This window comes from Aethalodelphis obliquidens, unplaced genomic scaffold (genome assembly GCF_003676395.1).
Source record: "Aethalodelphis obliquidens isolate GAN/ISIS:26980383/991018 unplaced genomic scaffold, ASM367639v1 scaffold66, whole genome shotgun sequence".
Classification (NCBI taxonomy): Eukaryota; Metazoa; Chordata; class Mammalia; order Artiodactyla; family Delphinidae; genus Aethalodelphis; species Aethalodelphis obliquidens.
In genome coordinates, this window is record NW_020838010.1 from 140,208 (window position 1) to 167,693 (window position 27,486).

Sequence of the window (27,486 nt, forward strand, 5' to 3'; positions counted from 1 at the left end):
GATACTACAGATAAAGTGTTTAGCATAGAGCCTGACATTTAGGAAGCTACTATAATTTTTCTTTATTACAGTTAAGATAGTTAAATGTATTTTAGAAAATGAAAAGTGATTTGTATGTTGGTGGTATACAATTTGAAAATGAATAGCCTAGAGTACTTCAAGGTCCATATTACCTGACATCTGACTGTAACCCTTTAGGAATAAGTTGAGTAGACTGACTGTTTTACCAGAAAATGATCTTTTGGCCCACCTATGTTTGTCATTCTTTTCTCAAGTAACTGCTTATCCCTCAAGTAACCAATCTTCTTCCCATTCACAAGGACTTTGGAATAGGATTTTCCACTGATTTATTACCACCCAATCCCTTCTCAACCACTTGACATTTAGTTTTTATTCTTTGTTGGGTTTTTTGTTGTTGTTGGCTGGTTTTTTTTTTTTTTTTTTTTTTGCCCCCTAGTAAGTTGACATCAAAAAGAACCTATTTTAGTAGAATGATAGGCTCAAAAGAAGTTGAGAAGAGAATGGGTGGTGATGATTTACCAACGTAAAATACCATTCCAGAATCTGTTCCATGTGCATCCTTTTTGATCTCTCTGCAGTACTGTATTTGATATTGTTGACCACTCCTTTGAAACTCTTTCCTAAGCAGTCTCTTGCTTCTCTTGCCTCTCTTTTGTTTCATTTCTGTTATTTTATTAACATACTCATCTCATACCTTTTCTTCCTTGCATTCATACCCAGGCCCCCAACACTCTGCCTCCAGTAAATATCTGCCACGTCCAGTTGATTTCAGTCTTCTCACATATGTTCAATCTTCTCACATATGTTCCTTTCTTCCTCACAATTGTTTTTACACTGCTTTCAGTTCCTGTGTCTTCTCATGGGAACAAATACTTAGCCTTGGTCTCCCTGCCTCCAGTCACTTCTTCTCTTCGGTTCTTCCTCCACGTGGCCACCGGAACACAGCTCTGGTCACACATACGCCATTGCTCAAAAGCCCATTACGTATAAATTTGAGACTATGTTTCTCAGCATGGCATATAAGACTCTTAATGATCTAGTCCCAACCTACTTGTGAAGCTTTATGTATTTCTTGTCTCATATTGATCCCTAAACATGTTCTCTACTCTTTCCCATTATCATTCCTTTGCTCGTACTTCTGCTTTTGCCTACATACCCTTTTCTTACCAGCTCTGTTGGTCAAAACCTTACCCATCCTTCAAAACCCAGCACAGATGCCTCCTCATCTTTGAAGCCTTTCGTAATTCTTTCATTTCCTCTTCCCACCACAGCCCCCACACCAAAAACAAAATAGTCTCTTCTCTTATCTCCTGTAGAACACCATCTCTTATAGTACTTTCTGCAGTTTTTTAAACATCTTTATTGGGGTATAATTGCTTTACAATGGTGTGTTAGTTTCTGCTTTATAACAAAGTGAATCAGTTATACATATACATATGTTCCCATATCTCTTCCCTCTTGCGTCTCCCTCCCTCCCACCCTCCCTCAGGCGGTCACAACACACAGAGCTGATCTCCCTGTGCTATGCGGCTGCTTCCCACTAGCTATCTAGTTTACATTTGGTAGTGTATATATGTCCATGCCACTCTCTCGCTTTGTCACAGCTTACCCTTCCCCCTCCCCATATCCTCAAGTCCATGCTCTAGTAGGTCTGTGTCTTTATTCCTGTCTTACCCCTAGGTTCTTCATGACATTTTTTCCCTTAAATTCCATATATATGTGTTAGCATACGGTATTTGTCTTTCTCTTTCTGACTTACTTCACTCTGTATGACAGACTCTAGGTCTATCCACCTCATTACAAGTAGTTCAATTTCGTTTCTTTTTATGGCTGAGTAATATTGCATTGTATATATGTGCCACATCTTCTTTATCCATTCATCCAATGATGGGCACTTAGGTTGTTTCCATCTCCGGGCTATTGTAAATAGAGCTGCAATGAACATTTTGGTACATGACTCTTTTTGAATTATGGTTTTCTCAGTGTATATGCCCAGTAGTGGGATTGCTGGGTCATATGGTAGTTCTATTTTTAGTTTTTTAAGGAACCTCGATACTGTTCTCCATAGTGGCTGTACCAATTCACATTCCCACCAGCAGTGCAAGAGTGTTCCCTTTTCTCCACACCCTCTCCAGCATTTATTGTTTCTAGATTTTTTGATGATGGCCATTCTGACTGGTGTGAGATGATATCTCATTGTAGTTTTGATTTGCATTTCCCTAATGATTAATGATGTTGAGCATTCTTTCATGTGTTTGTTGACCATCTGTATGTCTTCTTTGGAGAAATGTCTATTTAGGTCTTCTGCCCATTTTTGGATTGGGTTGTTTGTTTTTTTGTTATTGAGCTGCATGAGCTGCTTGTAAATTTTGGAAATTAATCCTTTGTCAGTTGCTTCATTACTTTCTGCATTTTGCTGGTAGTTTTTTGTTTATATATTTTACCTTCCTACTGTATCGTAATCATTTTAATGTTTTATTATTGTCATATTCCCCATAGGAACCTTTATACTTTATGTACTCTGGAAATGCTTCTTGAGTGGCCTTAAATACACAACAATGCCAGAGGGTCATATGATTCCCTAGAAAAATATCTAACGGAAGGGGATTGAAATTCAATTCATTAAACATTTATCAAGGGTCTATTGTATGCTAAGTACTGTACTTCTTGCCCCTGAATATACAAAATAAGGAGGACTAAAATTGTACAGATACTTCAAGATTGCAAACGCCCTAATTTTTATGTTGGTCACCATCATGTGCCAGTTTATGGGTTTTTAATGGCAAAATGACCTAGGTAACAAAGAAATAGTGACAGTGAGTATTTACGTTGAACTTTCCCTGTTCTATTTTTTATTGATGTTTTAAAAATTTGATTTACACCATTCAACTTATGTCTCCAATTAAAGTGCTTCCAGTGAACATGTTGATGAATGTGGAATCCCATAACATAAAAACCTTACAAAAATATAGCCTGATCGGTGAATTGTTTTTCTAAGCACATAAAGAACTATTTCCCCCAGTCCATGGAAGATGTGTGTTGTCTCATATAGAATGCCACATTTAGTCTCTGTTCTCAGGCTTAAATGGAGAAAATAGAGGAGGGTACCAAAGATATTTTCTAAGTTATTTTATGATTATAAACTTAACCATGCATCTTGCAGAAAACTTGGAAAATACAGAAAAGTATAAAACTAAAAATAAAAGCTACATATAATTCCACAATGCAGAGATGGTACCATTAATATTCCTTCTAGTCTCTTTTTCCATGTATCCTACTTTTATCATAATGGTTATTTTTTCATGAATATTAATGTAGTATTAATAAAATACAGACAGTTTAAAGGAAAACACAAAAAGCCATAAATATAACCATTTTAGCATTTGGGGGTGTTTTTTTGTCATTTGCTTCCTTTGCTCTGCATATATATTATTTAAAGAATTATAATTATATACTATATATACAGCTTTGCATCCTGCTTATTATTGTAAGCATTTTCCCATGTAATTAAAAATAGAGAGAGGGTTCTCTTGTAGGCTGAAGATGGTGGTCATTGATTGGAGGGGTGGGAATTGAGCTTCTCTTCCATTAACCAGCAGAAAGGAAGTGCAGAAATGGTGACAGGGAGGGGTGTGAATTGGAACATTTAAAACAAAAATATGCCCCAAAGAGCCTTACATAAAAATATACTTACTAGCCATAAATGTGATCTGGTCTAACCCATGTTCATTGCCTACTGTGGCCTTGGTGTTTTGAAAGGTTTGATCACCATTTGTACCTTAGTTCCTCTTCTCCTATAATATTCCTATAGGTGATGTCTTTGTTACAAATGAGGTTTGCAACCAGTTTCCTTGTTGCTTGGTTAAGTAGCACCTCATTGACTAAAATGGCCTTTCTTATTCATGATGACCACTGAACTGTAAACTATTGTTGGGGTTTTTCCCAAAGTTTACTTGATAGGGTACCACAAATACTGCCTAGTGGTGAATAACTTTTTGTATATGTAAATTTCATCAAAGAATAATGTACATACCAAATAGGTATAGAAATAATTAACGTATAGCTCAGTGAGTTTTCACAAAGCAAGCACACCTGTGTAACCAGCACCTGGCTCAAGAAGCAGAACAGTACCAGAACCCCAGAAGACTACCTTGTGCCCCAAGACAAAGAATCTTTGAAGCAGCACAATTGTCAACTTTGTCTCCTGAGGAAATGACTTCTTACAGCATGTGGTAGGAGCCTAGTCACCTACAGAAACAAATCCTTCACTGTATTGGAGCTAGTTAACTGTGGTGATCCTCAGCTGCACACTGTAGGTAGTTATTTCCAAGCACAGAATACACTCACTTTTAAAAAATAATTAATAAATTAATTAATTAATTTTGGCTGCATTGGGTCTTCGTTGCTGAGCACGGGCTTTCTCTAGGTGCGGCGAGCAGGGGCTACTCTTCGTTGCAGTGCTTGGGCTTCTCACTGTGGTGGCTTCTCTTGTTGTAGAGCACGGGCTCTATATGCATGGGCTTCAGTAGTTGTGGCACGTGGGCTCAGTAGATGTGGCATGTGGGCTCATTAGTTGTGGCACGTGGGCTCAGTAGTTGTGGCGTGTGGGCTCAGTAGTTGTGGTGCATGGGCTCAGTTGTTGTGGCTTGTGGGCTCTAGAGCATAGGCTCAGTAGTTGTGGCACACGGGCTTAGTTGCTCTGAGGCATGTGGAGTCTTCCCGGACCAGGGATCGAACCCGTGTCCCCTGCATTGGCAGGTGGATTCTTTTTTTAAGTGATCTTTTTATTTTTTTATTTTTAACATCTTTATTGGAGTATAATTGCTTTACAATGGTGTGTTAGTTTCTGCTTTATAACGAAGTGAATCAGCTATACATATATGTATATCCCCATATCTCTTCCCTCTTGTGTCTCCCTCCCTCCTACTGTCCCTATCCCACCCCTCTAGGTGGTCACAAAGCACCGAGCTGATCTTCCTGTGCTATGCGGCTGCTTCCCACTAGCTATTGGTTTTACATTTGGTAGTGTATATATGTCCATGCCACTCTCTCACTTTGTCCCAGTTTACCCTTCCCCCTCCCCATGTCCTCAAGTCCATTCTCTACTAGGTCTGTGTCTTTATTCCCATCCTGCCCCTAGGTTCTTCACGACCATTTTTTTTTTAGATTCCATATATATGTGTTAGCATATGATATTTGTTTTTCTCTTTCTGACTTACTTCACTCGGTATGACAGACTCATTCCATCCACCTCACTACAAATAACTCAATTTCGTTTCTTTCTATGGCTGAGTAATATTCCATTGTATATATGTGCCACATCTTCTTTATCCATTCATCTGTCGATGGACACTTAGGTTGCTTCCATGTCCTGGCTATTGTAAATAGAGCTGCAGTGAACATTGTGGTACATGACTCTTTTTGAATGATGGTTTTCTCAGGGTATATGCCCAGTAGTGGGATTGCTGGGTCATATGGTAGTTCTATTTGTAGTTTTTTAAGGAACCTCCATACTGTTCTCCATAGTGGCTGTATCAATGTACATTCCCACCAACAGTGCAGGAGGGTTCCCTTTTCTCCACAGGCAGGTGGATTCTTAACCACTGCACCACCATGGAAGTCCCCATGGACTTTTTGACACAGTTATTAAGCCAGTTTAGAGTTGCCACATTTTGCTGTTAACACCCCACTTTGGAGCCCTATGGGCAAAGCAGAGCACAAGGGCTCTTTGTTATTTTTCCATTTCTTGTTCTGTCTTTTTCAGCTGTATGTATGTATGTCTTCCTAGATATCATGACATATAATTATTGCTTAAATTTACCCATAGGCTTGTTACAATATTGATTTCTTCCGAAAAGAAAGTTTGGTGATTCATGCCTGACTTGACAGAGGCTGTTGGGTTCAGAACCTAGTCGCGCTTTACTTGGTTTTAATGCTTGAATGCTCAAGTTAGATACAAATCAGTGATTTTGAGTTTAACCTTATTTATTTTGACCTTTTTTGAAAGAAGATGGTGCTTGAACTCACTTGTTGGGGTGTGTGTGTATGTTTCCCTCAAGAAACACTTGTTGGGGTGTGTGTGTATGTTTCCCTCATTATCATTTCAGATAAAATGTTGAAGTAGCTTAGTTAAATGCTGCCTGCAACTAAAAAGTCTTAGCTTTTGAAAGGAAAATATACCAAAATGTTAACCTTGGTTATATCTGGTTGGTGGAATTATAGGTGATTATTGTCCTCGTCATTATCATTTGTCTGTATTTTCTGAATTTCCTATAATGAATATGTTTTATACTTGTAATCAGAAAAAATCAGGTAATTTAGAAAATCCAAAATTCTCCTATAGTGTTGATAAATCCTAAAGAAAGCATTAATAATGTGACCTTTGCAACAACAGGAACGAAGCATACCTTATAATAGAAATGATTTACTGACTATTATGAGAATTTAAGGAAGAATTACTTTGGTCTTTTGAATATATCTAACTTACATAATTGTTAGTGACCAACTGTTAACACTAACTGGTTTCTTTCTTGTTAACACTAACTGGTTTCTTCATATGTAAAATGAGCCTTGAACACTACAGAACTTTAAAGAATGACTTTTTCTATTTTAATATGGAATATTTCTCTTCTCTTCCTTTTGTATCATGAGTGGTGTTTTTTTCTTTCCCCCCTTACACATATCTCACCTTTCTTGGTTTTTTTGTTTGTTTCCCATAAGAGACCTGCTTCCCTTCACTAGCCCCCTTCAATATCTATTCTATTCAATACTTTTAAGATTAGTGCTAAATTTAACAGCTTAGGAAGAAGAATCCAATATATTGGCAGTTTTAACCCATGACACACTGAGTTCATCTGATGACAATAGCTTCAGTCATTCTAGAAAAGAGGAAGAGATTTTGTGAGAATAAGGGCAGAGGAGAATCATGGTGTTCTTATTTTACACTTCATTAATGATATGCAGAACATACAAGCTCAATCAAAATTGCATTTAACACATCAGTAAAATTGAATTACAGATCTTCCTCAACTTATGATGGGGCTACATCCTGATAAACCAATCATAAGTTGAAAATATTGTTAAGTCGAGAATGCATTTAATACACCTTAACCTACCTAACATCATAGCTTAGCTTGGCCTACCTGAAACGTGCTCAGAACATTTATATTAGCCTACAGTTGGGCATATTTGATAATAAAGTGTTGAATATCTCATGTAATTTATTGAACACTGTACTGAAAGTGAAAAACAGAGTGGTTGTCTGGGTACAGAATGGTGGTAAGTGTATTGGTCACGTGGCTGACTGCTGCTGCCCAGCATCACGAGAGAGTATCATACCACACATATCGTAAGTCAAACCATCATAAGTTGGGGAACTTCTGTACTTCTTTTCAAAATTGTCATTTCTCTTGAAATACTATTCTGCTATGTGAATCTCCACAAGTTGGTGGTTTGCACAAGAAACTGTCAAATTCAAGGGTAGCTTCTGTACCACTTCTTTTTCTCTTAGGATACATTTTGTATCCCACTTTTATACCCACTTCCTTTGCCTTTCATAGCTTAATTAATTGTACCTTAGATATTCCCCCCACCTCTCTCTCTCACTGAACCCCATCTTCCTTTTCAAAAAAATTTGAGCTTCTTTCTATGTGATGCCATTTATTTTGAAGAGAAATTAAACATTATAAGCAGCCAGTGCTTTCAATATCTGACGAACTTGAATGTGTCCATAACTCAGTCCCACAGTCTCCACAGAAACTTCCCATTAACCATGTAATCCTCCTGATTAAATATGCATTTTCCTTATGTCCCACTATTTAAGATATTTTAAATGTTTTTTGTTTTGTTTGTTTGTTTTTTGCTTTAAGTATTTCTGTGATTTTTTTCTGAGAAGTTTTATTACAAATATAGGTTAAATAATAACTTATATTTGCTTTGAAGTTTTTAGTCCTCCAAGCATTCCACACGGAAGTAATCTGTGGGCTCATTTGGGAGCTCAGACACTGTTTACCAACATTACTATGGGAAAATGTATTGTCTCTAGTTCCAAACAACTCATTTACAAATGAATTTTTTTTTAGTTTTTTAAAAATTATTAACATCTTTATTAGACTATAATTGCTTTACAATGTTGCGTTAGTTTCTGCTTTATAACAAAGTGAATCAGTTATACATATGTCCCCATATCTCTTCCCTCTTGCGTCTCCCTCCCTCCCACCCTCCCTATCCCAGCCCTCTAGGTGGTCACAAAGCACCGAGCTGATCTCCCTGTGCTATGTGGCTGCTTCCCACTAGCTATCTGTTTTACGTTTGGTAGTGTATATACGTCCATGACACTCTCTCACTTTGTCACAGCTTACCCTTCCCCCTCCCTGTGTCCTCAAGTCCATTCTCTAGTAGGTCTGTGTCTTTATTCCTGTATTACCCCTAGGTTCTTCATGACCTTTTTTTTTTTTTTTTTAGATCCCATATATATGTGTTAGCATACGGTATTTGTTTTTCTCTTTCTGACTTACTTCACTCTGTATGACAGTCTCTAGGTCCATACATTCTTGTACTAGTTTCACCTGGTCTGAAAATTTGAGGGTAAAGTGGCATGATGGAGGCCATGTCAGAATTTTATTTTATGCCTAGGCTATGGCCTGGTTTTGTGCTCATTTTTCCCCCCTGGGTGCAGCAGCAATTTATTCAGTGGAATTCTCCTTCCCAAGGTCTCACATTACAGGAAAACAGAACCAATAACTACAAGGACAAAAGAGCACCATAATTTCCAACATTCATTTGCGAAACTCCTAAATCTCCTGTTTATCTTTTTTACTGCCTAACAGAGATCTGATTATTTTTAACCTGTTGTGTATATATTGTTAGTCAGTAATTGCTTTACCTTGAGCCATTAAATAGTTTTATCAGATTCTGAATAGCTCTGGATATCGTGCAATTTATTATCCCAAAGGGTTGAATACATTGATGCTGTGTTTACTGACTAGCATTCCTCCAGGAAACATTAATAAAGAGCAGCAACAAATATTGAATTTGGTTTCTAGAAATCTTACTACTCCAAAACAAAAGCTATGACAATAGAAAACTTTAGCATAAACATTTTAATACAATTACAGAATACCCTATTAATCAAATAATATACATACTACAATTTCTGCCTGGCCTGGCAATAGCAATATCTTATTATTTTATTTTCCTCAGTATCAGCACAAATTTAAGGTTGTATAAACACTCAACCTGTTCCAACTGCTTCAAGACTTCTCTTTTATGTCCTCTGAACTTCCTCATAAGTGTCCAAACAACCAGTCTGCTAGTGAACCAGGATAACTGGGTTCTAACTTGAACTTGGGGCTAAAATGGCATCCATCCTAGCTCCTGAATGTAAGTGTGAAACTGAAGTGGACTCAAACCCCAGGCTGGAGAGGGATTATTGCCACCATTAGTGCTGCTCTGGCAGTATGGTGATTTCAGTGGGATCAGCACTGTAGCAGTAAGCGTCACACTAAACCCAGGGTTTGCAGAGTAGGATTAGTATTTAATTTGTTACCCGTGTATAGATAATATGTCCTTGCTTATAAGCAAACAGTGTTGAAGAAATGCCATCTTTGAATGCAGGGAGGAGGCGCATCTTAGACTCTGTTCACAATTATCTTTAAAGGATGAATTTGTTTTCAGATTCAATCAAGATTCAAATTACCACTAAATATAGCACAGTTAAAATTGCATTCATCAAATATTTATTTGACATGTGTTACGTGCCAGGCACTCTGTTAGACATTGTAGTTACAGTGGTGAAGGACCCAGTCCCTAACGTGAAAGAATCCATAGTTTAGTGAAACTCAAGTAAACCAGATAACCTCAAGGGAAGCCTGCACTCGACAGTGTAAAACCTATCTAACGCAGATGAGTCAGGATCTTATAAAAGGAGGTTGAACTTTCTTCTGTAGGTGAATAAAGCTACAGAGCTTTATGGAGACCAGCTAAGGGCCTTTGGCAAAGAGCTCTTTAAAGGCCTTTGGCAAAGGAATTACATGAACATTTTTCCCATTTAGAAAAATTTATCCAGTAGCTGTGAGGGGAATGAATTGGAAGACTGAGACTGGTGGCGTAGAAACCAGTTAGGAGGTTGTTACAGTGATTTTGGTGAAAGACAATGGTGACAATGAAGCAGTATTATAACAGAAAAGAAATGGGCCTGTTTATTATGTAGCTAATTTTCAAAAAATAAGTCTATTGGCAGAGTTTTTCCATGCAGGGTAAAGGATTGGCATTGATCTGGCTAGAGTGACTGGAACACTATCTTGAAACTCCTTGACCATAACATCAAACTATAATCAAACTCCAGCCCGATACTTCTGAAAGTATGGGCCACAGACCACATGCAGCAAAAGAACCCACAGAACTTGTTAAACCGCAGATTTCCAAGCCCCACCCCAGACATACTGAATTAGGGAATGGGGCCCAGGGAGTTCAATGTTTTAACAAGTTTCCCAGGTAATTCTCATGCATATTAAAGTTTGAGGATCATTGATCTAGCCTGACAGTTTTCAAAATATGATCTGGGAGCACTGGTCCCTGAGATTCTTTCAGGGGCCCATGAGGTCAAAACTATTTTCACAGTAATACGTAGACATTATTTGCAGAATTCACTGTGTTGACATTTACACGGACGGTATAAAAGCAACGGTGGGGAAAAGCTGCTGGCACCTTAGCACCAGTTAAGACAGAAACAACAAGCTATGTTGTATACTATACCTCCATGCATTTACAGTAAAAAGAAAATGCCAGTTTCACTTAGGAATGTCCTTGATGTAGCAGTAAGAATAAGTAATTTTATTAAATCTCTACTCTGTCATGCACAACTTTTTTTTTTGCCTATTCTGTGTGGTGAAATGGGAAGTAGGCACAAAGCACTTGTATGACTGAGTTGTGAGCTGAACTAGCTGTTTTCTCCAAGCAACTCCTTTTTAACTTGAATGAACTACTGACAAACAATGGTTATTCAGCCTTGGGTGTTTGGAAGACCTATTAAACACTCCTCAATCTTCTAATTACATATCTGTGTGAGTACAGATTTACCTTCATATACTTCAACCAGAAAAACAGTTCACAGTAGATCTAGTGCAGAAGCAGATATGAAGATCCAACTGTCTTCTATTAAATCTGACATTAAAGAGGTTTGCACAAATGACAATGCCACTCTTATTATGTTTTTTGGGAAAATAGTTATTTTTGATTTAAAAATGTTAATTAACATATATTTACAGCCGTTATTTTAAATGAATGAATAAATACATGTAAAATTTCTCTGTTAATTTCTAATATGATTAATATGAATAGAAATAATCTACATAAACAAACGTTCTTTGGAGTCTTCAATAACTTTAAAGAGTATAAAGGAGTCCCGAGTCTAGAAACTTGGAGAAATGCTGATCTAGCCCTTGGGTTCTTAACAATGTGCTAAACATTACCACTTGTGGAAATCAGAAGAGGCCTGGTAGGACTAGGGTTTTTAATAATAATTCTAAGAATTGTTTATCTGTGAATATGACATGTCATCCACAAATTATGCATCTGTGACCTTTGGAACAGCATGGTTTCTAATTTCCTAGTGTCTTTAATATGCTGTTTCCTGAGGGTTCCAGCTCCTGAGATTTTTTTTGGTGCCATATCAAACCTGTGACCCATTCCCTAATGTAGTATTACCTTCAAAACCTGGGGGTACAGGACAGAAAGAAAGGCAACCTGCTGAACTACCCATGGCTGTGTGCTTCTGTTTCATTTGTTGGCTTAAAAGGATGCTAATAATAGAAGGTGATTTTGGTCATCTTCACTGCCACTACCCCTCCCTCAAAAAGATGATTTGTAACAGTACAAAAAGTTAAGAACCATTGTTTTAACTGACAGGCAACCTGTACTAAAGCCTATTTCATATTCTGCTATAGACTAGAATTTACCTAAAGACTAGTTAGGAGCATAACATATTAAAGGGATGTGCAGAACTGATTTGTCTGGTTCCCAGTAAACCACAGACATGTATTTCCAGATACTTTTAAGAAATCATTTGTATATTTGTTTGTTGAGGTGCAATGATAAAATTATTTTTTTTTTCATCCAGAGAGCTGCCATGAAGCAGTCAATTTAAGAAACTAAATTTGGTTCATTGGTGACTGGCAATAACTAAAAGGGGGCAAAAAACCAAGTTGTCACAAAACAGGAATTTGAATAAAGAGAGGCTAGTCTGGCTTAAAAGTTTAGATAATTTTTTTTTATTGGTTTAAAAAAATCCCACTTAGGACTGCTTGGTCTGGGGAGCTTTGATATCCCTCTTTGAAATACATTGACCTTCCCCAGTTGCTCAAAGAGTTTGGGCTATGAGGAAGGGGGTGGGGGGGAACCGCACTTTTAAAAGCTACTGTGGACAAAACGAATGTTTAGAAGTTCACTTGAATTGGTTCCAGATTTTCTAATGGAGGAAATGTTTGTTAGAGAATTATGTTGGAATTTGTCACACCTAGATCTTGTTCATTCCAGATACAAGTAAATTCAGAAGTGGTGACCCCATTGTATCATCAGAATGTTGGGCAGTATTGAATGTGAGCTTATTTTTAGAAGAGCTACTTTGGCTTTCAATTGCCTTTATCATTTGTAAGTCGCTCATTGTGAATACTTCTTTCTAATATTAAAAGTGGAAAACTGGTTGAAATAGATACTAGAACAGCTTTCCTCGCCTCCTTGTATTTTGTGTTTGAATGCCAAGGTGCTGTAAGTATGCCATCCATATGCTTAGGATATTTCATATATTGTAAAATATTTTAGACTTTATTTTACATTTTGACATGTTAATATTAAAATGTGGGGGGGGAGGAAGATCCAGAAGCACAGAGCTCACTACATGGTTTGCACTTGATAAATAATTTATTCAGTGAATTTGTCTGTGTTCACAAATAAATAAGATTAGACCAAAACCATAATATCATTAGTTTTTTTGAAAGAAATGAATGGGGTTGGCCACCAGCAGGATCCTAGGGTCAAATTTCTATATATTATGAATAATAACTAAAAAGTATTTTTTGCCAGTAGTGCTGAGGATAGATAACCTTTATTTATATTAATTATAATTGAATGATATTTTAATTGAATGATATTGAGTAACAGTAGTAAGAGTTGCTATGGCCTATTTTATTACCTTTGCTCCCAAGATAGGCACATGCCAAAACCTTTATTCACTGTTGAACATTTGAAATTGGAGTCTGAATTTTCTCTTCTGCTTAATTATTATCTATTCCTAATCTGTCCCTTCTCCCAAAATACTCTAGATATCAGAGTGAGAATGTGAAAAACTTGAGCCATAGAATGTTGTTAGTGATTTTTAAGTGGGAAGTTCAAGGATTCCCTGTAGAGTGACTGCTACAATGATCCTATCAAGATAAATCCTTTCAAGATAAATTAAAGTTCTGCTGGACCCAGGAACATGTGTTTAAGCAACAAGGACCCAGATTAGCTATTCTTGACTATTAAATTGTTAATTATAAAGTGATGTTAATACACTAGAATTGTAAAAATGACAGCTTGTTGTTTTTTTTTTTTTTGCTTTTCAACTCTGAAAATTTATCAGATACAAAACATTAAAATTTATGTATTTGCATAGCACAGGGAGATCAGTTCGGTGCTTTGTGACCACCTAGAGGAGTGGGATCTGGAGGGTGGGAGGGAGATGCAAGAGGGAGATATGGGGCTATATGTATACATATAGCTGATTCACTTTGTTGTACAGCAGAAACTAACAGCATTGTAAAGCAATTATACTCCAATAAAGACATTTTAAAAGTTTATGAATAAATCCTTGAAACCAAGTGCAGATTTGGAGAGATTCAAATCCTGAAATGACAGCTGTTCTGTGATCAGGGTTTAGGCCATAAAGGTTTGTTGTCCGATTAATGATCAGTTTTCCTCACCAGACATTTTTAGCATGTTAAAGATTTTTCTTTTCTTTTTGGTGGGAATGGGTGCTGTGATTTTTGGAAAAACAATTAAATTAATAGCTGTTTGAAAATTCTATAAGGATAGCAGGAGAGATGTAGTCATATTCCTTTGCCAGAATTGATTTTAGAAGCTTAGTACAGCCCTGCTTCCTTCAGGCAAAAGCTGCAACACAATGGTCTGATTCCCACTTCAGGGTTATTTTTGCCACGTGATACTTCTTCCCTCCCTCAAACTCTAGTCTGTTTCTGGTTACCAATTTTTAAATAAGGAGTACTACCAAGTTCAGAAATATCAAAACAAGTACAGTTTGTTATATTACAAATTACTGGACATTGAAGGAAATTAAGTTGTCTTTTTTATATAGGAACCTATTCTAACCCAGTATCAGTTCGGAATGTGATTTGGAAATCCTTTTTTTTCTACTACTGGCCATGAAAATGGATATGTACAATTCATTTCGCTTTCTTAGTTCATATTCCTAGTGGTGAATGGCTAATATATAGGAGACATTTGCAAGTGCCTAGAAGGCAGGGACTATATTTTATTCCTTTCTGTAGCCCCAAGGCCTAGCACAGTGTCTGGCATGTGTATAGATACTTATAAAATACTTAATGAGTTTAGAGGTACTGTCTTCTATATAACTGATCCACAAGAAGATTAATTGAATAGCCTTGATCTTATTAGCACCATGTTTTAATCAGCTGAGCTGTACAACCCATATTTGGCTTCTTAAGCCTGGTACTTTCCAAATGAGATAGTTGTTGTAGCAATATTTTGGATAGAAAAGTGAAAAGCTTGACACCTTGTATAAGAGTCTATGTATTAGTACATCAACATTGGTTTTAAAGATCAACTGTAAGGGGCTTCCCTGGTGGCTCAGTGGTTAAGAATCTGCCTGTCAATGCAGGGGACACGGGTTCTAGCCCTGGTCCGGGAAGATCCCACATGACACGGAGCAACTAAGCCCATGCACCATGACTACTGAGCCTGTGCTCTAGAGCCCACAAGCCACAACTACTGAGCCTGTGCTCTAGAGTCCATGAGGCACAACTACTGAAGCCCGTGCACCACAATGAAGAGTAGCCCCCGCTCGCCGCAACTAGAGAAAGCCCGCACGCAGCAACGAAGACCCAACGCAGCCAAAAATAAATAAATAGATAAATAAATTTATAAAAAAAAACAAGAAAGAAACTGCCAAACTTTAAAAAAAAAGATCAACTGTAAGAATGGTTTAAGGAAATAGCGATAATTTTAAAGATTGTTAAAAGTATTTCCGTTTAATACATTATTGTACTACTGTGAGAGAATAAACCGATATGCAAAATTCTGCAGCATAAAGAACATAGATTCAATGATACAGGTTAGGTTTCTGTTAACTGAGCTTGTTTTCTTGAGTGTCTGAACTCCTGTCTTCAAAGAAGATCAATTCTTATAATCACTGAAGAAGTGCTTTGAGTTTCTCCAGGAAGGGATTAGCAATACTTCATCCTTCCAAATAGGCAAAAGATTGTATTTTAATCATCCTGTTGAAAAAATGTCATTCTTCATATTTTCTAAATCTTATTTAAGATGAGAAAAACTTCTGGGCTTTCTGTGCATTTTCAAAGTTGCCTTCAAGTTTCTATTCCTCAACACACCAGAAATCAGAGAAATTAAACATTCAAAATAAGTTCTGAATACGACCACATCTGTGTTTCTTATAATAAATGGCTAACTTTTTATACAGAATATGTTTTGTGATGCTTTCAAAAGATCACTTTCAAAGTCATTAATTTTAATTTGAGAGGTTTGGAATTAGCTGAAGCATAACAGCCTCTTGAATCTCCAATATTTTAAGGACAGGAAGAAAGCTTAAGGGAGAAAAAGGCTCCGCATGCCCGCTGTAGCAAAACACACACACACACACACACACACACACACACACACTCTCTCTCTCTCTCTCTCTCTCTCTCTCTCTCTCTCTCTCTCTCTCACTCACTCACTCACTCACACGCCCCAGTCAGAAAAAGATTTTTATTCCGTTCCACAAAAAGAAGTCTGATTGTTCTTCTTTGAAGTTTTAGGGTACATATTTTGTGCTTTTAACAATAGCAAATAGGAAAACAAATTTTACTTGGGGCTGTACATGAACTTTGGCTTTTTAAAGTAGGTATGAATAAGTGAAAAGAATAAGCAAAGTAATTTCGTTATAAGTTTTGGATTGTATACTACTTGTATTTAAGTTTTGACTCGGTAACGTCCAGTGGTGCACTGGAGTCATCTGACTCAGCCAATTGTACCCATATTTTCCCAACTCTACATTCATATGGCCATGGGAGTAGTATTTATACCATGGAAATTGGCACACACTACAAATCAAGGTTTCTTCCACCTCCCCCAAGAGCCAGTTGTTAAACATTTACCGCTCCCCATCCCGAATGTACCTATTTAATTTTTATTTTTTACAGTCAAATAATAGCTTTAGGTTTCATTGAAGATAGAGAACTGATGTAGAATGGTGGTGAAGAGCAGAGGCACTGAGGCCAAACTGCCTGGGTTCAGATACCAGTTCTGCACGTATTAGCTTGTGTTATCCTAGGCAAGTTAGTCACTCTTATCTCTAATGGGATAATAGCAATGCCTACCTTATAGGGTTGATGTAAGGATTAAATATGTTAATACAGGTAAAGCACTTAGAATAGGGTCTAGTTTACAGATGAATCTTATCTGGCAATTTCAGTTATCCAGAACATAGCCAGGGTTCAGGAAGTAAACAAAAATATCACTGAGCAACCAAACTAAATATCAGAGGGTGGTACTTGCACTGAAGCCCTCAAGCTGTCTCTGGGAGCCTGTTTTATTCTTTGTTTAGATCCAAGCTTGATTGACTTTTCATAGCTGACAGTAGATTAGATGTATAAAATTAGAAAGAGGGGAGAGATGCTGCTAGAAGCAACAAGTGACAACCTCTCTCCCCCAAAGAAAATTACCCAAAGTGAGAACTCAAAAATGAGTCAGAGGGGCTTCCCTGGTGGTGCAGTGGTTGAGAATCTGCCTGCCAATGCAGGGGACACGAGTTCGAGCCCTGGTCCAGAAAGATCCCACATGCCGCAGAGCAACTAAGCCCCTGTGCCACAACTACTAAGCCTGAGCTCTAGAGCCTGCGTACCACAACTACTGAAGCCCACGCGCCTAGAGTCCGTGCTCCGCAACAAGAGAAGCCCGCGCGCTGCAACAAAGAGTAGCCCCTGCTCGCCGCAACTAGAGAAAGCCCGCACACAGCAACGAAGACCCAACACAGCCAATAAATAAATAAATAAATAAATAAATAAATTTTAAAAAAAAGAGTCAGACTGGATGATATCTAAGGTCCATTCCAGCTCTCCAAGTCTGTGACTTTGGTGAAAAATCATAACAGTTTGGGGACAAATAACCTAACTACTGTATTAAATAATGGCTTACAAAGATGATCCACTATCAATAGTAAATCATAATCAGTATATCCTAGTTAGGAAAATAGGGCTGTACGGATGCCTTTTTAAAATGTCTGTTCAAAATTGTTGAAATTAAGTATTTGTGTAAAACTTTTTGTTACTTGGGAATTTAACTTATATGGAATACCTAATTCTCTGACAATACCAGATAAAGGAAGGCGTTGCTGTAGTTAATTAAGACAGTCTCTGCCCTTAAAATGTTCTTTAGAGAGGGGGTAACAGAGGAGCAAAGAGGGAGCATTTACATTCTCACTTGGAACTCGGGAAAATAACACAGGAGGCAGCATTTGAGCTGGGACTTGAGTAACACATAGACAGGCAGAGAAGGAAGGGGGAGTGTCAGAGCAGATGTAGAGCATTTTAGGCTGAGAGAACAGAATGAGCAAAAGGAAAGTTATGAAGAGTGAATGACACTAGCCGATCCCATGTGGCTGGATCTAAGTGTTCATGAGATGGGGGTGTAGTGGAGGTACATCATACTGGAAAAGTTCTCTTGGGACCAGATAATGTAAGGCTTTAAATGCTAGGCCAAGGAGTCAGAAATTTAATGAGTAATAAGGAGCCATTAAAGACTTTTGAGTAGGGAAGAGGCATGATCCAACCAAGTGATGACAAATGTCAACCAGGAAGGCTGATGAAACTTTAAGGGAAGGGGGAAAATTGGAGTTAGAGTGACCAGTTAGGAGGTTACTGAAGTAGCTCAGGCAAGGAAATTATGAGGGCCTACATTATAGGGCAGCAGGAATGGAACAGAGGATCTGATAATGGGAGATGCCAAGGAAGTATTATCTACATGACAGACTAGGTTAGCAGTGAGTATTCAAATGTGATTCTGAGGTTACTAAACCGGGTGACCAGAGGGTTGTGATGCCATTAAGTGTGATCAGGAACAGTGGAGGGGGAGCAGTTTTTAAATAGTTGCAAGGGTGTAAGGAGGAGGAGATATATAATAATGCTTAGAAATAGATCTTTTATATGATTAGAAAGCTAATTCAATAGATAGTTGGACTACATATAGCATATATGAATATGAATTGGGGCGATTGAGGCACAGCATTGTTCCTTATGTGTAGACAATGTATATTTCTTGACTATCCTTGTTTTTTATTTTTTCTCTTTCCTACCCTAAATTTATTTTATTTTATTTATTTATTTATTTTACATCTTTATTGGAGTATAATTGCTTTACAATGGTGTGTTGTTTCTGCTTTATAACAAAGTGAATCAGTTATACATATACACATGTTCCCATGTCTCTTCCCTCTTGCGTCTCCCTCCCTCCCACCCTCCCTATCCCACCCCTCTAGGCGGTCACAAGGCACCAAGCTGATCTCCCTGTGCTATGCGGCTGCTTCCCACTAGCTATCTATTTTACGTTTGGTAGTGTATATATGTCCATGCCTCTCTCTCGCTTTGTCACAGCTTACCCTTCCCCTTCCCCATATCCTCAAGTCCATTCTCTAGTATCCTTGTTTTTTAATCTCCACTTGACCGCAATGGCCAGTATGTTCCTGAGCATCCAGCCCTGCCACCCACCTCATATCTTCTAAAAGAATGAAAACTTGCTTCTGTTAGTCAAAAACATTTAGAAGGACACATGTGTGATTTAAAAAGAAATCTTTAAAATTATCATGTATTCCAAAACCTCATTTTTAGAATGATATATGCTTTCAAAAATTATTCAGGTTACAATATCAGAAATGAACGCTAGGTTATATAGTTAATCAAAACTTTATAGCCAGAAATTTTCCTGATAGATGGCTTGTAGTGAAAAGCCAAATAGTGACAAAAGAGAATTGAAATAATTTCTGTGCTTTTAGTGCCAAAGCTAGAAATGTAAAGCCCCCAAATAAAGAGAAAAATGAGCCTCTCTCTTGCAAAATAGCCAGTTCTTTAGGACTATTTGCATTATATACTGATAGAGGAAAGAGATGCAAAGAAGACATTTCAGCCTCGTTCACTTCCCATTGCTTCTGAGATTTTCCTCATGTAAATGGGAAGAGAGTGAGTCGTCAATGTTACCAAACTGAGTAATGGCAAATGAGTCAGCAAAGTTATATAAAAGGGTTTAACTAAATGGCTGTCATATGTAAAAATAATGTCTTTTGGAACTTTAAGGATCTTTAATAATACCCTATGAATATATTTTTTGAATTGGTAACTTCAAGTGAGAAGAGGATCTTGATCTTTCGTAGACTTTGGCCACTGGGGGCCATAAACTTGAGGGATTACTTGCATAATAATTCTGCTATATACATTGCCATTTAAGGTTTGTACTCTTGATTTGATCCACTGAAAGTGTGAATGCTATTAACATTCAAAGAACTCTATTCTCTTCCTAAAGATTATTGGTCTCAGGTCATTTAAACTAGAAGGAATATAAACCGTGATAAGCATTGGAATGGTGAGAGTAATCTAACATTCACACACCACTGGGAAAGATAATGTCTGTTCTTTATTTTTATCATAAGATTTATAAAGTCAGTAAAGTGGGAGATGTTATAGAGATTTGGCCTTTAGACTAAGACTTATAGATGATTAGACTAAGTAATAAGTTTAGTCTGATTTCAGACTTGACTTTAGTTGGGGTTGAATAGAAACACATTTCTATCAATTTTACATGTTATATTCATTGCTAACCTGATTAGGTCCGTGCAAAACCTTAGAGCATCTTGGACAAATTTTATTTTGCTCTTGAGGATATAGAAAAATGGCACATGGACATATATATAGGTTGTCCATTTGGGCTTGTAATCATTATTTGTCTCAAATTACTAATCCTGATATGTAGATCCTTATACATTTTAGTAGTGAGCTCATGAGATAGTCTGTCACTTCATAAATTGGGAAACATATAGTTAAATAGTTTTGTCTTTCTCAAATCTCAGATTCTCTAGGAGAATCCCCTACCATCCAGGTGACTACTTGTCTTTAAGAAAGCCTTCATGTAAGAGGCAAATTGGGTCCCAAACCCAATACTTTTGAATTATAGGTGGCAAACCTGAGGGGAGGGGAGGTATTTGTTGTATATCATAGCTTCCTTACTAAACTATGAGTTCCTTAAGATCAGTAACCAAGTCTCAGCATGTTTATGTTTCATTGAGTGTCATTTAAAATCATTTTAGCAATTGGATTTTTATACTAAGAATGCTTTACCAAACTAAAACTGAATTCCTTTTCTTTTACAGGTGCAGGAGACATTGTTGCAATCATGATTGGCAATCTGAAAGGCACAAAAATTCTACAGTCTATTCAAAGAGGCATACAAGTAACAATGGTCATTGAAGTAGGGAAAAAACATGGACCTTGGGTGAATCACTATTCAATTTTCTTCGTTTCTGTGTCCTTTTTTATTATTACGGCAGCAACTGTGGGCTATTTTATCTTTTATTCTGCTCGAAGATTACGGAATGCGAGAGCTCAAAGCAGGAAGCAGGTTTGTAATGGCCCTTTCTTCCAATTTAAAAATATTTTACTATTTTAATTGTAGATTCAGTGTCATGCATTTTAATATTCTTCACTTGCTGGACAATGATCCATGCATATGTTTTGTGAAAACTGGTAGTTTTTAAAAGTATGTCACCTTCTATCCTCTGAGATCTCTTATTTTCTGAAATTTGTCTATGGCCTTAATCCTGCCTGGTTAAGTCTTCTAATACCTCATTAGGGAGCACAGCCAGCATTTAAGTATATATGGGTGTAAATACATATGTTCATTTACACATTTTTTCTAAATTACAAAAGCATTTCATACGCAATATAGAAAATTTAGAAACTAGAAAGTACAAGGGAAAAAAACCTTCACCCAAAACTCCATATAACAACAACAACAAAACTGTAGTCACCACCCAAAGGTAATCACTGTTATTTTACATGTAAGTGTGTGCCTGTACATTGTGCATTAGCATTTGAGGGCAGGGCTGGGAAGAGAGACTAGGCTGAATGTCATGAGTAGGCAAGTTTAAAGATCTAATTGTGCATCATATAGTACTAGGCTCCAAACAGAGTCACATATTCATAATCTCTCCCATATTTTAACAACTGATGTATAAACAGGTACAAAGTACAGAAATAATAGAACAAAAATACCAAAGCATCATTGAACAGGGAAGAAACTCTGGTTATGTGGCATTGATCCTACCACATTTAAAGTGCCCCTCATTCCTCTTATATCCTCACTTCTCTTCCATACCCAGCTTAACTTCCATGGCCACTCCCATGCGTACGTCTTCAGTTTCCTTGGCCCTTCTCTCTCTTTGTTAACTTGCTCTCAAAACCCAACCCTGATTAAATCCTACTTCCCACCTACTCTATGCCAGTTCTTTGCTTAGCTGAAGTAGGAGACAAACATTAGCATCTATACAGGCTAATCTCATTTTTAAATTTATAATCACAAACTCAGAGTGAGTTTGCTTACTGCTGCCCAACAGTCATGCCATGTTTTCTTAACAATTTCCTCTCCTTTCCTAGGTTACTAATCATACATATTCCTTTCTCCTTAAACCTCCAACACGTCCTCCAACTTTACTCTCAACTTGTATTTTGGATCTTATTCCACTGAGAAAATTGAAGTAATCAAGAGTACTTCCACAAGCTTCCACCACATGTACCCATCTATCTGCATCTGTGTCTATACCCAATATCCTCTGCCTTGTCTTCTGTTGCTGTAGACACCCAAACATGCTATTAATTGCTTCCATTTTCAGAAGAACTTCTCTTGACCCCAGGCCAGAAACCTTGGAGTAAATTCTTTATGCTTCTCTTTCTCTCACTTCCCGCGTAACCTCCATCAGCAAATCCTGTTGTTTTCTACCTTCATTATATATCCAGAATCCGATTACTTCTCACCACTCCCATTGCTTCCACCCTGGTCCATGCCACCGTCATTTCTTAACCTCCTCTCCTTCTCGAGAATTCTCAACACAACAGCAGAGTGGTGTGCCGCTTCTCCAGAATGATTAGTAGGGATTTAAGGCTTTCAGCTGATCATATAGTAGAGGCCAGATTGTATTTTATATGTACTGAGAAGTTCCTCCAAAGGCAGTGAAATTCTGGCCACTTCATGCACTCTATCTCGAATAAGCAAAGATGAACCCAATTTATTTGAGAGTAGGGAAGCAGTGAGGATTTCTATATGGCAAGAAAGTTAATTAAATTTGGGAACAGATGAAAAATTGAAATCGTGTTCTAAAACCTTTGTAAAGATTTAGACACCAGCATGTGGTAATGAGTGATGATTATCTCAATGTTTAAAGTTAATTGACTTCTGTACTTCTCCTTAGAGAAGCAGCTTATCACACTGGTGGCAGGTTCAGCCCGTTACTAGTTGTAGTCAAAAGGATGTTTAAAATTCCTGTGCCAGGCCATTCAATAGTTTCACACTGTGTTAATATTTGGCATTTGTATATAGTGCTGATCTTATCTCTGAAGTTGAAAAGAAATTGGTATCCAGTATGACGAACTATTCAAATGTTATAGTTACAATGACAAGAGTGTTTGGTTCAAAGTTTATAGTTACAGTGACAAGAGTGTTTGGTTTGTGCATGTTCATGGTGGGGTATGTATTTCTGTACGCCAAGTGCTATATTAAATCTATTAATGTGGCATTAAAACCCATAAGCAAGTAATACAGTTTATAAAGAACTGTCTGGTGTTGCACAAGCTCCATTGGATATTTGACTCCGGTCTCATCACTCAAGTAAATTTCATAGTTTATAATATATCTTAAGAAAATCAACTTCTGTACACATGGTTAAGAATAGCATTAAAACTTCTCACCTCACCAGTACTGAACCAAGGTGGCAGAGTAGAAGGACGTGCTCTCACTCCCTCTTGTGAGAACACCAGAATCACAACTAGCTGCTGGACAATCATCAACAGAAAGACACTGGAACTCACCAAAAATGATATCCCACATCCAAAGACAAAGGAGAAGCCACAATGAGACAGTAGGAGGGGCGCAGTCACAGTAAAATCAAATCCCATAACTGCTGGGTGGGTGACTCACAGACTGGAGAACACCTATACCACAGAAGTCCACCCCCTGGAGTGAAGGTTCTGAGCCCCACATTGAGCTTCCCAACCTGGGGGTCCAGCAACGGGAGGAGGAATTCCTAGAGAATCAGACTTTGAACGCTAGTGGGATTTGACTGCAGGACATAGACAGGATTGGGGGAAACAGAGACTCCACTCTTCCAGGGCACACACAAAGTAGTGTGTGTATTGGGACCCAGGGGAAGGAGCAGTGACCCCATAGGAGACTGAACCAGACCTACCTGCTAGTGTTGGAGGGTCTCCTGCAGAGGTGGGCAGTGGCTGTGGCTCACCGTGGGGACAAGGACACTGGTGGCAGAAGCTCTGGGAAGTACTCCTTGGCGTGAGCCCTCCCAGAGTCCACCACTACTAGCCCCACCAAACAGCCCAGGTAGGCTCCAGTGTTGGGCCGCCTCAGGCCAAACAAGCAACAGGGAGGGAATCCAGCCCCACCCATCAGCAGTCAAGTGGATTAAAGTTTTACTGAGCTCTACCCACCAAAGCAACAGTCAGCTCTACCCACCACCAGTCCCTCCCATCAGGAAACTTGCACAAGCCTCTTAGATAGCCTCATCTACCAGAGGGCAGACAGCAGAAGGAAGAACTACAATCCTGCAGCCTGTGGAACAAAAACCACATTCACAGAAAGATAGACAAGATGAAAAGGCAGAGGGCTATCTACCAGATAAAGGAACAAGATAAAACCCCAGAAAAACAACTAATAGAAGTGGAAATAGGCAACCTTCCAGAAAAAGAATTCAGAATAATGATAGTGAAGATGATCCAGGACCTCGGAAAAAGAATGGAGGCAAAGATCGCAAAGATCGAGAAGATGCAAGAAATGTTTAACAAAGACCTAGAAGAATTAAAGAACAAACAAACAGAGATGAACAATACAATAACAAATGAAAACTACACTAGAAGGAATCAATAGCAGAATAACTGAGGCAGAAGAATGGATAAGGGACCTGGAAGGCAGAAGGGTGGAATTCACTGCTGCAGAACAGAATAAAGAAAAAAAGAATCAAAAGAAATGAAGACAGCCTACGAGACCTCTGGGACAACATTAAACACAACAACATTCGCATTATAGGGGTGCCAGAAGGAGAAGAGAGAAAGGACCAGAGAAAATATTTGAAGAGACTATAGTTGAAAACGTCCCTAACATATGAAAGGAAATAGCCACCCAAGTCCAGGAAGCACAGTGAGTCCCATACAGGATAAACCCAAGGAGAAACACGCCAAGACACATAGTGATCAAATTGGCAAAAATTAAAGACAAATTATTGAAAGCAGCAAGGGAAAAACAACAAATAACATGCAAGGGAACTCCCATAAGGTTAACAGCTGATTTCTCAGCAGAAACTGTACAAGCCAGAACGGAGTGGCATGATATACTTAAAGTGATGAAAGGGAAGAACCTACAACCAAGATTACTCTACCCTGCAAGGATCTCATTCAGATTCGATGGAGAAATCAAAAGCTTTACAGACAAGCAAAAGCTAAGAGAATTCAGTACCACCAAACCAGCTCTACAACAAATGCTAAAGGAACTTCTCTAAGTGGGAAACACAATAGAAGAAAAGGACCTACAAAAACAAACCCAGGGGCTTCCCTGGTGGCGAACTGGTTGGGAGTCTGCCTGCTGATGTGGGGGACATGGGTTTGTGCCCTGGTCCGGGAAGATCCCACATGCCGCAGAGTGCCTGGGCCTGTGAGCCATGGCCACTGAGCCTGCACGTCCGAGGCCTGTGCTCCGCAGCATGAGAGGCCACAACAGTGAGAGGCCCGCATACCGCAAAAAAAAAAAAAACCCAAAACAATTAAGGAAATGGTCATAGGAACATACATATGGATAATTACCTTAAACGTCAATGGATTAAATGCTCCAACCAAAAGACACAGGCTTGCTGAATGGATACAAAAACAAGACCCATATATATGCTGTCTACGAGAGACCCACTTCAGACCTAGGGACACATACAGACTGAAAGTGAGGGGATGGAAAAAGATATTCCATGCAAATGGAAATCAGAAGAAAGCTGGAGTAGCAATACTCATATCAGATAAAATAGACTTTAAAATAAAGAATGTTACAAGAGACAAGGAAGCACACTGCATATTGATCAAGGGATCAATCCAAGAAGAAGATATATCAATTTAAAATATATATGCACCCAACATCGGAGCACCTCAATACATAAGGCAACTGCTAACAGCTCTAAAAGAGGAAATTGACAGTAACACAATAATAGTGGGGGACTTTAACACCTCACTTACACCAATGGACAGATCATCCAAACAGAAAATTAATAAGGAAACACAAGCTTTAAATGACACAATAGACCAGATAGATTTAATTGATATTTATAGGACATTCCATCCAAAAACAGCAGATTACACTTTCTTCTCAAGTGTGCATGGAACATTGTCCAGGATAGATCACATCTTGGGTCACAAATCAAGCCTCAGTAAATTTAAGAGAATTGAAATCATATCAAGCATCTTTTCTGACCACAACACTATGAGATTAGAAATGAATTATAGGAAAACAAACGTAAAAAACACAAACACATGGAGGCAAAACAATACATTACTAAATAACCAAGAGATCATTGAAGAAATCAAAGAGGAAATCAAAAATACCTAGAGACAAATGACAATGAAAACACGATGATCCAAAACCTATGGGATGCAGCAAAAGCAGTTCTAAGAGGGAAGTTTATAGCTATACAAGCCTACCTCAAGAAACAAGAAAAATCTCAAATAAACAATATAACCTTACACCGAAAGGAACTAGAGAAAGAAGAACAAACAAAACCTGAAGTTAGCAGAAGGAAAGAAATCATAAAGATCAGAGCAGAAATAAATGAAATAGAAACTAAGAAAACTATAGCAAAGATCAATAATACTATGAGCTGGTTCTTCGAAAAGATAAACAAAATTGATAAACCATTAGGCAGACTCATCAAGAAAAAGAGAGGACAGAAATCAATAAAATTAGAAAGAAAAAGGAGAAGTTACAACAGACACCGCAGAAATACAAAGCATCCTAAGAGACTACTACAAGCGACTGTATGCCAATAAAATGGACAACCTGGAAGAAATGGACAAATTCTTAGAAAGGTATAACCTTCCAAGACTGAACAAGGAAGAAATACAAACTATGAACAAACCAATCACAAGTGATGAAATTGTGAAATTAAAAATCTTCCAACAAACAGAAGTCCAGGACCGGGCTTCCCTGGTGGCGCAGTGGTTGAGAGTCCGCCTGGCGATGCAGGGGACACGGGTTTGTGCCCCGGTCCGGGAAGATCCCACATACCACTGAGTGGCTGGGCCTTTGAGCCATGGCTGCTGAGCTTGCGCGTCTGGAGCCTGTGCTCCACAATGGAAGAGGCCACAACAATGAGAGGCCCGTGTACGGCAAAAAAAAAAAAAAAAAATGTCCAGGACCAAATGGCTTCACAGGTGAATTCTATCAAACCTTTAGAGGAGAGCTAACACCCATCCTTCTCAAACTCTTCCAAAAACTTTCAGAGGAACACTCCCAAACTCATTCTATGAGGCCACTATCACCCTGATACCAAAACCAGACAAAGATACTACAAAAACAGAAAATTACAGACCAATGTCACTGGTTAATATAGATGGAAAAATCCTCAACAAAATACTAGCAAATAGAGTCCAACAACACATTAAAAGGCTCATACACCATGATCAAGTGGGATTTATCCCAGGGATGCAAGGATTCTTCAATATACGCAAGTCAATGTGATACACCATATTAACAAATGGAAGAAGAAAAACCATATGATCATCTAAATAGATGCAGAAAAAGCTTTTGACCAAATTCAACACCGATTTATGATAAAAACTCTCCAGAAAGTGGGCATACATGGAACCTACCTCAACATAATAAAGGCCATATATGACAAATCCACAGCAAACATCATTCTCAATGGTGAAAAAC

At 38.1% G+C, this 27,486-nt stretch overlaps 1 protein-coding gene across 2 annotated transcripts in view; it reads left to right on the plus strand.

The window, feature by feature from the left end:
- Positions 1 to 27,486, plus strand: part of RNF128 (ring finger protein 128) — a 100,471-nt gene that overhangs the window by 45,596 nt on the left and 27,389 nt on the right. For both annotated transcript variants that reach the window (XM_027089579.1, XM_027089580.1), the window contains exon 2: positions 20,669 to 20,916. In XM_027089579.1, coding sequence (XP_026945380.1) covers positions 20,669 to 20,916 — 248 coding nt within the window. The remainder of the gene's footprint in view (positions 1 to 20,668; positions 20,917 to 27,486) is intronic.